At 30.7% G+C, this 16,897-nt stretch overlaps 1 protein-coding gene across 4 annotated transcripts in view; it reads right to left on the reverse strand.

Annotated features, from left to right (window-relative positions):
* Window positions 1–16,897, reverse strand: part of LOC127729598 (V-type proton ATPase 116 kDa subunit a 1-like) — a 46,574-nt gene that overhangs the window by 29,173 nt on the left and 504 nt on the right. For all 4 annotated transcript variants that reach the window (XM_052237424.1, XM_052237425.1, XM_052237423.1 and 1 more), the window contains exons 2-5: window positions 13,001–13,164; window positions 11,517–11,595; window positions 10,379–10,476; window positions 9,165–9,293 (exon numbers count right to left, since the gene is read on the reverse strand). In XM_052237424.1, the coding sequence (XP_052093384.1) occupies window positions 9,165–9,293; window positions 10,379–10,476; window positions 11,517–11,595; window positions 13,001–13,117 (423 nt within the window). In that variant the 5' untranslated portion in view covers window positions 13,118–13,164. The remainder of the gene's footprint in view (window positions 1–9,164; window positions 9,294–10,378; window positions 10,477–11,516; window positions 11,596–13,000; window positions 13,165–16,897) is intronic.

A 16,897-nucleotide genomic window follows, 5' to 3' on the forward strand; every position in this document is an offset into this window, starting at 1 on the left:
TAAACCCTCCCCTCTAAAGGAGTAAAATAAAAACGAAGCAAAACTAAATATTAATGTGCAAAAGTTAAGGCATCTTATAGTTAATGATCTAATAGGTTTGAACTTAAAAGTATTCGAAATGTTAGAGTTTAACGTCCAAATAATTGATTATCATTCATTCATTATATCGTTATAATGGTTACTATAAACAATTAAACAGAATTTTTATGGTTGTTTTTTTTATTAAATCTTTGTTGTACATATTGTCATTACATTAACACAATATCTATTTTTCGAGGAATCTCTTCCATATTTTTATTACATGGACAATAAATTCTTAAAGCCATTTATTTAAAAATTTTCTATAAAATGCCTTAAGTTTATAAACAATGTAATACACAAAAATACAGATACATTCAGATACAAATTCTCATGTGCTCATGCAAATTTTTATGATTCCAAAGCATTTATACCTGTTTGGTTCTAAAAATTGATCTTGTGGAATATTGAATTATTAAACGTCTGCCACAGTTTTTGCTTTCAATCACTTGACAGAACTATATCATGTATATACGTAACAAATGTAAATTCATAAATTTTTGCCTTCATTTAATATTGCAATTCATAAATTTTGAACAAAATTATGAGATATAATTATTAAGATTTCAGAAAGTGTTATGTTCAGATAATGATAATGCTATCAAAATTTACAATGCAAGTTTTAACTTTTGCTAAACCTATCCCGAGGCAAATTTTGCAATAATAAAAACAAAAACATACCAAATTTCCCAATTTACAGTATGAGGTTAAAGATTATAGAAATGAATCAATGAAAATTAGTATCCAAATAATTACAAATATTAGAGAAGACATATCAACTTTTTTTTGTTTTTTTTCTTTATCTTCTCACTAGTACATGTACAGATCTGTGACACATAATTAAAGAGATAATGCATGCACAAAAAACATAACATGTATATATCCTTTTCTATACATTCAATGACCACAGATCAAATAAAAATCCTGAGAGCAATCATATCTTACAACCAACCAGTATTATTGGAGTCAACAGCAAGCACACAAGTTAAATAAATTTAAAATAAATAAATCTCAGTTTCTCAGGCATATACTCTCAAGTTTTCTATATAAACTGTTTACACAGAGATATGTCTCGCCTTTTTGTAATTTTGATAATGCAAATGTTGAAATTAAAATAGCAATACTTTAACATGTAAGTTATGCAAATATTCAAAGTCAATGAACCATGACTGAAGTTTGTGGCAAAAAAATATCCATGGAAATGAGATATGCTAATGCTAATACAACTGCATACTAAATACCATTGACTTATCATAAGTCATTCCCTTTCAACAAACCTAAACGAAAACATTAACTTGTAAACTATGTAAAAGTTTCAAAGTCAATGAACCATGATGAGGGGTGGGGCTATATAATCTCTATGGAAACAAGACTTGCAAATACCAATACATTGGCATACCAATTAACATTGGCCTACCACTAATGGTTCCCTTTGAACTGACCTAATCACAAACTAATACATGTAAACTAAACAAAATCTTCAAAGTCAATAGACCATGACTGAGGGGGCAGAGCTAATTAATCTCCATGGAAATGAAATATGCCAATGCTTATACAACTACATACCAAATATCATTGACCTACTATTAGTGGTTCCCCATAAACTGACCTAATCACAAACTATTACATGTAAACTAAGCAAAAGTTTCAAAGTCAATAGACCATGACTGAGGGGCCAGGGCCAAATAATTCCCATGGAAATGAGATGTGCCAATGCTAATTATACAACTGCATACTACATATCATTGACCTACCACTAGTGGTTTACCATAAACTAGACCTAATCACAAACTAATACATTGTTGACGCCGCCACCGCCACCGCCACCGCCACCGCGCATACCTATGTCTCGCTTTTTGACTCCGTCAAGGCAAGACAACAATGGCATACTGTCTTCAAATATCTTAACTGTATAAAATAACGGGCAAGTCAAAATCATTTTGAAGTTTAATTTTACTGCGAAGTTGTTAATATCCCAAAAATATTGTCCTGTCAAAACTTTGGTAAACAGTGGGATTACGGTAAGTCTTTTCCATCGATTGTAACTCCAATGATACAGGTCAGTTGTAAAGTGAAGCAATGTCAACATTGTCATACTAAATTGTAACTTTGAAGCTGAAATGATTTGTTAGTTCAAAATATATAAATGCTAAAGCTATAATATTCATTATTGATTTGATATCAAACCAAATCAATATAAATTTCAGCATGCTCAACTGTATATTTTTTTTTTATTGCAGCAATGATGTGTAAAAAGAAACTTGTACCATATTAATTGACAACTTGCTCACTTAAAAAAAACCAGGACAATAACTACAAAATGAACAATGATGTTTAGCTTAACTTCAAATTTTGTCTGCAAATTTCAGAAATAGCATATACTTGCCTGTGAAATTTTCAATAGACTATCAATTTTTATCTATAGATGCTTAAATTGGATTTGTTATGTTACAGTGAAACCAAATATTTACTGACTTTTGACTACAGGGTATATAATTTGTTGACAGGTTACCTACTTTGTGGTAGGACATTCTGGTATTCGGTTAAGTAAGAGCAACTAAAAGAAGTAAAATCAAGCGTACAATTGGTGCAATTTAAGGAAAAAATAACTGTTTTCTGATGATTTTGTTGTGTCTATATCTACCTAAAATTGCACTGATTTTAAGTTTGATTTTTCTTTCTATGAAAATAGTCTATTCAACCATCTTTTATTTTAAGTGAGTACTGGTGAAAATTAACAGGATATACTTATCAATTTTAATTACATGCTTGCTTTTACTAGTGCACTTCTGAAGCAGTTCTACCATTGTCTAACATTCAAGAGACACAGAAAGCAAACCGAAAGTTTTTTGGCATGCAATATAGAAAAGATCCCTTCCCAAATACATATTATCCACATATAAGCATTAAGTACTAAGCTAATACTGTGAGGTTATGCTTTTCCATACATACTAATTTTGTCAATAGTTTATGCTGTATTGTACCATTAAGTGCATACTAAATGACACATTGGGGGTGTTTGAGTAGGAAACAAACAATTATATTTCTTGACTACTAAAAATGTTGGCATTACATTCATTTAACATGTAGCAGCAAATGCTACCATTTATATCATACTATTCAGACAAAAAAGCTGATATTTCATTAATCAAAAATTATTGTAATCATAAAAGAATAAGGTCTTTAAAAAAAGGGGGGAAAATAATTCTGAAAGCTTTGCAATCTTAAAATATGTGAAATGAATACCTCAACAGCCATATATACATGTATAACCATTCTAAGATATATTTTAAATCATATTGTATTCATAAGTACATGTACAATCATTTAAAAACAGCAGTTCAAGTTTTTAGAAATGTACAATTGTCACCTGAAGAGTATGAAAAACAGTTGTATCAGGGAAAAAACTTAACGGTCGCCCAGTCGCCCATGGCGACCAGAAATTGACCTGGGCGATCTTTTATTCAGTTGTGGTAGCCCAGGTGGCGAATTGAAAACAAAGTACTCGACAGACGGAAATCCGCTGTTTATTGTGGCTTCAAGTGCCGGCTACTTCACTGACAAAAATATAAATTCAAAAAGAAAAAAAAATCTTTTTAAAATGTATACAGGCAAGTGTCTAGAGTCGTATTGTCGCAAAGTCGCGGTCGCGATAAACAAGGATGTAAAATCAGTGTTTACCTTTGACTAAATATAGTTCACGTTAATTTAGGTCACTGATTGGTCGTCTATTTAAAGTCCGGAAAGTATCGTATGTTTGCAAGGATAACAAGAGAGACGTTCCGATGGTCATTTACAATATGAAGCGATCCAATACCCTGTTCGGTTTTGGCTTTAAGAAAGCGAAGAAATTCAGAGAAGATGACAATAGCATGTTATGAAATAATATCAGTCAAATAAAAGAACGTATAATATATAATGTTGTTAAGAATCTGGAAAACAGTACCTTTTGTAGTTCCCTTTTCAAAGCCCACGTGGTGTCCAGAGAATGAAGGTCAAAAACGAAAGTAGAATATTGTCGACCACAAATAAATAACACTAGTTCAAAATGATTTTAGTTTCCTACTTACTGAACAGTTTACAAAAAAGAGAAAATCAGAGGAGATATCAATTTTATGACAATGCTTTTAAAATACGTGTACAAGTCTTTTGAGAAAAAAGGGGGGTCATTTGTTTACAAATGTACGTATAGATACGCAAAATAAATCGATCAAGATATTTAATAAATTAGATTATTAAAGAAATAAAATTAAATATTTCATCGATCATCTACATGTATTTAAGGACAGAGAATTCTTTAGTTGTCTTAAAAAGATATTAAAAAAAAACTGGTACACAGGGTATGAAGATTCCCATTTTGTAAATGATTTTTTTTTATTAAATTTGATTGAAGTCAACAACAAAATTAAGACAAAATTTACATTTTCCCAAGCATCTAAATCACCTCCAGATATGCTCAGAATGCAGGGTTTTGAGTCTAAAATTTCAAAATTTTCTTGGGGGGGGCATGCCCCCAAACCCCCCTAGCAAGTTCAGCCCGCATTCGCGGGCTTCACCAGTGATACTCATAGTGAAATAAAGTGGGCTACTAACTTTTTGTCTGGGCTAACTGATTTTCAAGTCTAGTAGCCCAGCTGGCTACTGGCCTTACAAAGTTAAGTTTCACTCCTGTGTATATATAAAACAATGTAAATCAACAAATATTTGAAATTTCCTACTCGCTTGATACAGGTCTGAATTTGGGTTTCTCACACCGAATAACTGTAGTCAAAGTACTTAGAATTAGTTATATGATTTGAATTTATATTCAATTTTTTGTTTTTGTGCAATACACTATGCTGTTGTGAATTGACCCCCCCCCCCCCAAAAAAAAAAAATTACCCCCCCTTTTTTTTTGCTTTTGTGCAATACACTATGCTGTTGCAAATTGACCTCCCCCCCAAAAAAAAAATAAATAATTTATTTTTACCCCCCTTTTTTTAAAAAAAAAAATATTTGAAGAAATTTTCTTTTTGATTTCTAAAATCTTGAGAAAAAATTGTCCCCACCCCCCACCACCAATTTTTTTTTACCCCCCACCCCTTTTCCAAAAAAAAATTCTTTCCCTCAAGATATGGCCATAATCTCAATTCAAATTTCCAATGGAGTTTGCAACCATAATAACCCATTTAAATACATCATAAAAGTCTTAAAATAGAAATGACATACATAATCATGGCTAAAATTAATAATCCTTTATCAGCATTTTTTAAATTATTAAAATAGTAACTTCTAAAAATAAATTGACAGCTAATCACCTCAAGACAATATAACATTTCTTTATACATAATTCAAAATCAGTGTAAGGGAGGTAATTCAAACACAACATTGTACTTAAGTAATTGTCCATTAACCAGGACACCCTTGTTTTTTCTCGCTTTTTTACTCCTAATTCCTAAACGGTTTGAGCCATAACACCCAAAAGCCAATCCTAACCATCCCTATGTGGTATGGAAATTTGTAATTTAATTTCAGAGAGATCCATACACCGTTCCACACATTATTGTCTGGAAACTAGAAAAAAGCTTATTTGGGCCCCTTTTTGGCCCCTTATTCCTAAACTGTTGGGACCATAACCCCCAAAATCAATCCCAACCTTCCTTTTGTGATTATAAACCTTGTGTTTAAATTTCATAGATTTCTATTTACTAATACTAAAGTTATTGTCCGGAAACCAAATGTCTACGGACGACGTGATACCAATATATGACCGCAAAATTTTTTGCTGTCATATAAAAATTGATACTGAAATTAATTTTACACTCAACTATTTCATATGTTAAAATTAGAATTTCCTTCTTGTTTTCACATGCAATATTTTGCCATAAGTATTTCAAATTAACTGACTTTGAAACATGTTTTTATAAAAAAATCAATATCAAATTTTTATACATTGCAATTTTAAGATAATTATAAGAATGATTTTTTTTTATTTGCACCAAAATTAAACTGAACTGATTTCTTTTTCTTGAATATGGTCATAAATAAAATTTAAAAAATCTTCATACATTGTACATTGTTGTATGGTACATATGCCTGTGGTTGTGGAACCGTTTCTCTGAAGTCAAAAAGCTAATTGTACGGCTACACATGAATTTAAACTTGAACTGCTGTTCGATCATTTACTTATAAATTATGAGTTAAATGCTGAACTCCTAACATATAATTTCCATCGGATGTAAGCTACATATTGCATAACGTGTTCAAACATTCGTATACTTCAAAAATCATATAAATTATAAGTTTTGACATTCAGATCAGGCATCAAACTCTTTGTTCTGTCTTATTTAACAGCCTGAAAGGGTCTTTACTTTTTTGTTCCAATGTCTAACAAACTCATCCTAGGAGTTCTTTGGAAGGTGATACTTGTTGAAAGTCTAAGGTAACTTCACCCAGCATGCACTACTCAAAATCCCCTTAATTTCCCATTGCAGTCAAAACTATCTTGACCTCATAGTCCATTCATTATTTTCATAAAAAATTAAATAAACATGTATAAACACACTTATATGAGATTTTTTTCCATATAAGAGTGCATGAAGCAATTTTTTATCCCATGTACCATGAAGATAATAGGCCACACATTTATTTATCCACCACCATTATAAAATTTGTTTTCCATATGCAACTTTTTTCTAGTTTAATTTTCCAAAGAATACCAGTCGAAACTTATAATTCTTAGCAAAAAAATAGTTTATTACAGCTCAACAATCTGAGCTTGATCTTTATAAGTGCAAAAAAAAATATGTTTGCTTATTTAGTTTTTATGAAAAATCTTTTGTTTTTTAGCTATCTTCTAATTATCCAAAATAACTTGTTAAATGTTTATTTCAGTCATCTTAAGCTTTTTGCAACTGGTTCCATGATTTGATTGGCTAATGATATAGATTGTTAGCAAATGCAATACTGACTTCATGGTCCACCAGGCAAACAAGCAAAGTAAAATTTCATTGTCTTTTCTACACACTAAAGTAGATTAGCTGTAAAGTGCTGTCTACAAAGTGAAATAAAATGCTCCGCAGGGCGCAGCTTGATACGACCGCAGAGGTCGAACCCTGAACAGTTGGGGCAAGTATGGACACAACATTCAAGCTTGATACAGCTTTGCATTTGGATTGTGATTAAATTTTGACACAGCATAGGTTTCTGACACAGAATGAATGTGGTCTAAGAACTTAAAAATTTAAAATTGGACATTCACCTATTATGGTCCAATATCCAAAATCTAAATGCATGGTTAGATTCAGCATATCAAAGAGCCCCAAGAATTCAATTTTTGATGAAATCAAACAAAGTTTAATTTTGGACTCTTTTGACCTCAATGTGGACAAAGTTGATAACGGGGCCCAAAAATCAAAATTCTAAATACATGGTTAGATTCAGCATATCAAAGAACCCCATATATTCAATTTTTGTTGAAATCAAACAAAGTTTAATTTTGGACCCTGATTTGGACCAACTTGAAAACTGGGCCCATAATCAAAAATCTAAATACATGTTTAGATTCAGCATATCAAAGAACCCTTAGAATTCAATTTATGTTAAAATCAAACTATGTTTAATTTTGGACCATTTGGACCTTAATGTAGACCAATTTGAAAACGGAACCAAAAATTAAGAATCTAAATACATGGTTAGATTCGGCATATCAAAGAACCCCAATAATTCAATTTTGATGAAATCAAACAAAGTTTAATTTTGGACCCTTTGGACCTCAATGTGGACCAATTTAAAAACGGGGCCCAAAATCCAAAAACTTAATACACGGTATGATTTAGCATATTAAAAAACCCCAAGAATTGAAGAATAAAACCCCATTGAAATTGGTCAAGAAATAAGCAATTTATACGAAGTATCTTCTTTTGCACAATACTGTGCAATTAAATATTTCTTGCTATTGTGCAATACTGTACAATTGACAATTTCTTGCTATTGCGCAATATTGTGCTATTGGATATTTCTTGCTATTGCGCAATACTGTGCAATTGAAGATTTCTTGCTATTGCGCAATACTGTGCAATTGAAGATTTCTTGCTATTGTGCAATACTGTGCAATTGAAAATTTCTTGCTATTGCACAATACTTATTATATAATAATTTACACATCCTGTTTGGTGTGTATCTCCTACCATATCATTATTATTTGCTTTTAAATATAAATCAGAAATAACCAACTTAAAATCGAAAATTTTAAAAGAAAAAAAAATGAAAAAAGAAAAAAAATGAAAAAAAAAAAAAAATCCCCCCCCCAAATTTTTTGAACCCCCTTATGATTCATCACCCCCAAACTCAATCCCAGCCTTCCCTTTGTGGTATGGTACCTTGCAGTTCAATTTCAGAGAGATCCATACACTTGAACACAAGTTATTGTCTGGAAACTAGAAAAATGTGTTTTTTGGCCCCTTTTTGGCCCCAAATTCCTGAACGTTTATGGCAATTACCCCCAAACTCAAACCCAGCTTTTCATTTGTGATATGGAACCTTGTAGTACAATTTCAGAAAGATCCATACACTTACACACAAGTTATGGTCCTGAAACTAGAAAAATGCTTGTTTTTTGCCCCTTTTTTGGCCCCCAATTCCTAAAATTTTGAGGCAATTACCCCCAAAATCAATCCCAGCATTCCTTTTGTGATATGGAACCTTGTGGTACAATGTCAGAGAGATCCATACACTAACACACAAGTTATGTCTGGAAGTTACAAAAATGCTTATTTTTGGCCCCTTTTTGGCCCCTAATTCTTTACTGTTGGTACCATAACCCCCAAAACCAATCCCAACCTTCCTTTTGTGGTATTTAACCTTGTGGTAAAATTTCATAGAGATCCATTAACTTAAACTAAAGTTAGAGTGCGAAAACCAATGTGTCTTCGGACGACGCCGGACGACGCCAGACGACGTCGACGCCGACGCCAACGTCATACCAATATACGACCACAAAAATTTTTTTGCGGTCGTATAAAAATTGTAACTATGATTTGTTATGTTTGTGTTTCTATATAAGAGTTACATAGTAGCCTACAAGAAGGTTACAAATATCTACTAACCTCTTCAAAAAAGGTCTGTGTCTTCCTGAGTATGTGTTTCAATTCTGTTAGTTCTAAGAAATTTCTCTTCAATGCTTCAGAGTTAGCATTCACTTCCTTCATCTCATTTTCTAACTTTTCAAAGGTTGCCTTTAAAGGAATATCACATTTGCATGATGAGAAAAACACTAAACGTTAATTTTTGTTTTTTTGTTTTTTTGGTCCATTATAATTAAATGATAACTCTGCAACAGTACCATAAATTTGATATTTTTTTAGAAATTTGACAGGGTCGTCTTATATACCAGTTAAATTTTTTTTTTAAATCCGGTTCAAATCATAAAACAATTCCTAGACTTTTGACCTATCTAGAGATTTTTTCATGATTTTGGCGAAAAGTCGGCCTTTAGTGCAGCATTTACTGTACATTCAGTGCTTATCTATGTAGGAATTAAGAATTAATATAAACAAGCATTCTGTGAGTATTACATGGCAATACATAGTCTCCTACTGGTTAAAAATTCATTGTAAGGGAACGAAATTATAACTTGATCTATAATTTATCATGGTGTAAACTTCATAAAAATATCAAGTAAAAATCTTCAAGCATGACGAAAAAAACTGTTGAAAACTGATTATTTAAGTGAATTTTCTATGTCCAAAGACCATAACTCTGCACAAAATTATCAGACTGGAACAAAATTCCAACTTGATCTGTAACTTGTCATGATAAAACTATATTCTAATTATCAAATCAATATCTTCAAAAAGGACAAACAAACCTAGCACTAAATTCTTCAAACAATTTACCAAAGAAAAGGAAAAAAATCCAAAATGTCATTTTGTCTTTTACAAAATGAGTTATTTCCCTTTGAACAGAAATCTACTAATTAATAAGTATTTCATAAAAAATTTAATTCTAGGGAAAGGGCTTTAACTGAACAAAGAGAAAAGCTAAAATCGTGAAGATTGAACTTGACCTGTAACTTGTCATGATAAATCAATAAACCAAATATCAAATCAATATCTTCAAGCATGAAAAAAAAGTCTGGAAAACTGATTTGCTGGACTAACAGATGGACAGACAGACAGACGGACGGAGTGCAAACCTAAAGTCCCCTTTGACTTCGTCGGTAGGGGACTAATAACTAGGCAAATTAATCATGTTGGATTCTGTCACTCAATTCTAAGTCAATACCATTATAGCCAAAAAAAACAATGTGTTTTACACTTACCTCAAGATCAATCATTTCTCTTGGTGCAGGAGCATCAGGATTATCTCCAGTATCTAACATTGGTATACCATCTTTCTTTATTTCCTTTTCAAGAAATCCTAATAATAGAAAGAAAATATGACATTATGTATTACAAGGTATTTTGTGTAAGAAAGTTAAACAATTATTGACTAGGTTTTTTTATTGACTTTGTTTTACTTTTACAATATATGATTAATATTGGTAGGGGGATGTTTGAGAACAGGAAAACTGGTTTAACCCCACCACAATCTGTTGCTGTACAAAGTTTATAAATCTAACCTTTTTTCTCTATTCTTTCACAATGATTCACTCTACACAAGCCAGGGTAACATTTCATAGAATCATCTTGGTTGTACTGCATATGCATGTACTTTACATTTTTTCACATTAATTATACAATATTTTATTTTTTGAGACATTTCCACTTTGAATTTATTTCAAAAGTAGAGGTACAGTGATCTTAACTAGACACCTATGTAAACATTAGAATAATTTCCGTATTTGACATGAAGTAAGTAAGAAAGTAAAATATTCATTATAGTGACATGTGTAAATATGTACAAGTTATAAAGATATAATATACAAGACATATGAATACACCTGGCCTAATAAACCTATAAGTCACCCAATAACATGTTAAATAATATTAAACACGTTAAAATTTTCACGTTCTTGCAAATTATTAATGAATTTATCTTCAATACTGTTAATCAATCTAATCATTGTTTTAGATATCTATTTGTAAATAGAATTATACCTTTTGGAGTATGCCTGGACAATGTATTTGTCCAATTTTCGAGTATGATTCAGTATCAACATTTTAATTTTTTCATTATTGTCCATAGTTAAGAAGATGTTGACAAAAGTTCACCAAACAAATGTTCTCTGATACCAGCATAGAATGAAACAGTCCAATAAAATATGAGTCTCAGATTTGGTCACTTCATCAAAGCAAAATCTACATGAATGATATATACTGATTTATTCAGATACTGTAAACCAGCTTATTTTCGAGGAAACTTTATTTTGCATTAAGCCCTTTTTAGACCACTTAGAAAAGTTTGTTTACAGTATTAGAGAGAAAATCTGTTACTACATGTATACATTTACAACATACTTAATTTTCTTTCCATTTCATCACACCTTCTTACTTCATTCACAAACTTTCGCTGAAATGCATTTACATCAGGATTCAGCTGAAACAATAAGTAATCAATAGAAATAGAAATAAATCATTTTTTATGTCATTGCATGTCTAAGGTAAGTTTCTGGTAAAAACATAGAAACATATTATTAGGATAAGGTATAAAACCACTGATGAGGGTCCTGACTATGGGACATGCAGTGTTCTCCCCAGGGCCTTTATATGATATAGAGCATCATGGTAATGTGATGCTATTAAAACACGATTCCCTTATAGAAAGTGTTATGGATGTGATGCTATTAAAATTCTAGAAACAAGATGGTATTTCATGGGTTCTCTGTTTACCAGGATGCTATATGAAATTTGTAGGGAGAACACTGGGACATGCATATTAAGCGTTTTAGTTAACATATTTAAACTACATTTTTTTAAATCTTGCATCGAAATACATTTTAAGTTGAACTCTGCTATTGTCAACACACAACCCTAAAAAATTACTACATGTATACTGTATTAAGAATGTCTCCCCAAGGATAACAATTCCAACAATAAATAGACTAAATTAAGTGTGTTACACACATTAATTACATAATATCTATATCATGTAAATGTATGTTACAATTAAATATCTTAATCTTAAAATCAAATAGATTTAAATGTCTGTAACATATTAATATTAATTTATAAGCTGCATTAACCTATATTTTGTAATTCATTATTTGAGTAAGTTATTAAAGCATTTAAAACAACTAAGGATCCACCCCCATGTAAATCAAAGTCAAACAAATTTTCTGTATGAACTGTATGCCTAGATACATGTAGAATGAAAACATGAACCACCATTGCATTAAATGTTTTTTGTATAAAAATATCTATGAAATTTAAATAAAGAATTTTATTTTTAAAAATGAGAAAATGTAAAATAAATTAAATTAAACACATTTTCTGTGTTAATTAAACTATCTGAAAACAAGGTTCCCCATGGCATGATCCTTACTTTAGACCAAACTTCAGAATTATAAATATAATACTACATATGAATAAATGATTTTTATTTAGTAAATATGGAAAATTTGATGAAAAAAGAGTTCACCTTTCTCTTGGTATTTTCTTTATTACTTTGCATTAAGTTGTTTGTTATATCTTATATTCCTTGCAATTCATGAGAACTTAGGGAAATCATTTTTCATAATTAACTGTTCAGTCTAAAGTACATGTACATGTAAAGTGTGAAAAATAGGCAACTATATACACAACTTCTTATTGTCCTAACAACTATTTCATACATCATTTTTAAACAAACAAATGTTCCATAAAAAGAAGAATTAGAGGTTCTCAAAAGGTTTGACCAGGTCAATTTATTGATGTACATCTTACTGATAATTTGATTAATGGTTAAAATTGGATAATTTTACCGGCTTTACTGGAAAAAAAAAACTTTTATAGTTTTTACTTACATCTCTGAATTGTACAAGTCCAAGTTCTCCTAACTCAGACACACATGTGTAAGCAGCTTCTGATTGGAGAAATAACTGACATAATGTCATCTCTTCACTCCTTAGTAACGCCCCCATTTTGAGTTCGCTCTGATCACAAGACTATGGATATTATTGTTCTAACTCTGAAATGAAACAAGCACAATATCTTCAGTTTATGTTCAATAAAAGTCAAAAATATTGTTAACGCATATCTACATGTACATGAAAACCAAAAACAACACAAGAATATGCATCCACGGGAGACTTTGTTTTGCTTAGCAATATTCAGTAAACCTTAAAATCTTGGTCAAAACCTTATTTTTTAAACAAACATGTACATTGTATATATATTATACACATTTTTTTTACTTTGATTAACATGGGGGTGGATCCTTAGTTGTTTTAAATGCTTCAATAACTTAGTAGTAGTGTGTTTCGTCTACAGAAGACTCATCAGTGACTCTTGAATAAAAACCGTTGAAAAGGCTAAACTTACCTGAAAGTCATCCTTATATACTTAAAATGTTTCTTATATTTAACCTACGTGTATATGTATTAATGTCCTCATAGAATGCATAAACTTATATCAGAATTCCAAGTTTTAAACTTGATCATATATCTGTATCTGTATCTATCTCTATGAATGGAAACTTTTGGCTAGAATACCAGACTTACTGCTTTTTACAATTTACATGCTTCTACTTGCTCAAAAAACATGTGTACATGTAAATGCATACAAAATCACAACGCTATAACTCAATCCCAATAATGTGGATAATAACAGTATACAAATGCAGAAATTTGGTCTAGAAAGATACGTTTATTTATATTTGCATGTATGTGTCTTTCGCTTTAAAACTTATTACATTTTGTAGTTTGTACAAATTATTTAGTTCCCATAAACTAGAGTATGTTGAGATTTAAATTGGAAATGAAAAACATAGAGTTTTGTAAGTTGGTTGTATATTTTCAACAAAGTAAACACGTGTATACATTAAGAAATAAAATATGAGCTTTCTAAAAAAAGAGACCATTCTAATACCAATAAATCAATCACTTCAAAGTTAACAATTACATGTATTTTGTAACAATAATTGTATAAATCATGTGTGGTCAAAAGCATTTCACCTCTTGGAAATTCCTCTGTATACATGTGATGATGATATATTCATAAAAGAACACATTTTTTCTAGTCTGATTTTAATGACATTTTTACTGTTAAACTCATAAATGTGCTCAGTATTTATGCTAATTATGAAATATTTATTTATCTTCCAATTTTATATTGAAATTAAGTGTCATATTTTTCTTATATCATATCGCCATACATTTTTTTAGTGCAGAATTCATATGCCTTAACATGCTTAAAGGCCCTTTACAGTGATTTCCTTAAAAGTATACAGTACATCTTACATTTATTTCATAATTATAGCAAGAAACCACAGACATTTCTATATTTAATGCACAGGCACTTGTAACTGAAAAAAATTATCTTTATACCTTAATATAACACATATTAAGGTATATAGTTTAGATAAAAATTCAGAGACAAGAGCCTGTGATTTAATGGTAAAAATTTCTTTCAATTCGTACAAAAAGTAATTTTATGAGAATTTTTATTAGAAATGTGTTTTTGTATGAAATATGTAGCAGAATTTTCTAATGGTGAAACACTTTTGACCTCTAAGTGAACTTGTAATTTTTATGTCTACACTTTCATTTTAACAAGTAACTGTTTGCAAAACTTATTTATCAATATTTAAGGGGAATATTTTATACTACAGGCATACATGTGTAAATAGACTTGTGTTCTTGGATGCATAATTATATACACATGTACAGTACTTCAAAACAAATGTATGTGTACTGTGGATTATGATTGTTTATGTCAAAAATAATGTGGCCGATTTTCGATCTTCTTTCTGATTCTTAGTAAAATAGCTTGTTCTTCTTGTTATTACCACACAAATTTGTTATTGTTCATCATTTGTACCAATATCATAATTATGAATATTATTAATTTCACTTTTAGAAAGGATGTTCTGTAGAAAAAAATTGATACCAAAATCTATGAAAATAACAATACCTTATTGATTTGAAATACAGTAACATAATAACAATATAAGGATTCAACATGAAACAGATACAGTGCTTGACAGAGCCTCACATTTCCGCCATTTCTAAGCCTTAATGTTATGATTATATCAAGTCAATACTCTATTATTGTCGATATATTATTGCTATTTTCGAACAATCAAATGACTTCATATTTTTTCGAAATTCATATCAGTGGCATAGTTTTAGCTGCTTATCAGTCATGTCATGCCATATAATGGTAACATAACATTTATAAAGAAATATAAAAGATTAAAACTTTAAACAGTCTGTTGGCAGTGTTGTGTAACTTGTGTCTGTACCTTTGAAAATTCAAACAGGATGTTAACATGGTTAAATGATGATGATATACGAAATTTTCAGTTTCAAATGACAATGGATCTTTAATATTGGGAGGGTTGAGCACTCACAAACATGTTATACCAGCCACATTCTTTATGTGAATGTCCCAAGTCACTAACCCGTAGTTCAGTGGTTGTTGTTGGTTCATGTCTGTCATATTTGTTTTCGTAAATTGTTTTGTTATAAATTAGGCTGTTAGTTTTCTCAATTGAATTTTTCATATTTTTCATGCCGGGCCACATTTCCTTATTTTTATAAAAGTGCATTTCTTTTTAATAAATAAATTATAAGTGTTGGGAATCAAATGGAAAAATATAATCAATTAATCAGAATAATAAAACAGCATGGTTTGATTAGAATTTTGATTAAAATTGGTTTAAACTAATCAATTTTATCTTTCTTTTTTAAGGATATATAAAATAATTTTCAATAACTGTAGTACACATGTATATTGAATAAATAGATTCCGGGCACCTATAACTGTTTATACATGAACCATGTTAATTTCAACTCGCTTGTTTGTAATAAGTAAGACTGAAAACCACATGACAGTAGTGTGACCTGAAGATCCAGTACGCCATAGTTGTATGTCAGGTAGCTCTTCAGGATTTTTTCTCAACTTTTCTAGAGAAGCATATTTTTGTCATTTAAAAAAGTATGGCTGATCACATTTGATAAAATGTGTACTTGTAATGTCTTAAAGCTCTTTAAAAGCAACTTTGAACATGTTTGACATTTATCACATTATAGTGTTGTTGTCATTCCAAAAAAAACAAAAAAACAAGTCACAATGTACATGATGCATGTGTGCACAATCAAAAGTGACAAAATATTGTTGATACACATGATACAGGTACGAAAACATATAATATGACATGTAATCTGAGAGAATGATTTGCCTTCCAAAATTAATTACTATCATGACTGTGTACTAGTGAGGATCAAACCCAGGACCCCTGGCACAGTAAGCATGGTAAGCCTGATCGCTCTATCAAATGAGCTAAATGAGTACTCCACCAGCATACATTTTAGCTAATGGAGAGCGGTTATAAATCTACTACATGTAGATTACTTGTATGGGAAACCACCACTACACTTCCCCCAATTCAGGAATCGTTATACAATAATGACAAAATCTTTATCACTTTTCCCTGGCTAGGTATTTCATCTAACTCTGGGTTATTTTTGGGTGCCAATTTTTTAACCGAGAACATGATTTGCCTTTCAAACTGAATTACTGTACCAGTTGGGATCCAAACCTTGGGACCCCTAGCACAGTAAGCCACCACACATCAACATAAATAAGAAGATGTGGTATGAGTGCCAATGGGACAACATACATGTATAGATCTACAATGTATATATACCCTAAATCATAGTCTTTTTATCATTTATAAAGCCTTTTGGCGAAAGTTTTGC

Source organism: Mytilus californianus, unplaced genomic scaffold (assembly GCF_021869535.1).
Source record: "Mytilus californianus isolate M0D057914Y unplaced genomic scaffold, xbMytCali1.0.p SCAF_2, whole genome shotgun sequence".
Classification (NCBI taxonomy): domain Eukaryota; kingdom Metazoa; phylum Mollusca; class Bivalvia; order Mytilida; family Mytilidae; genus Mytilus; species Mytilus californianus.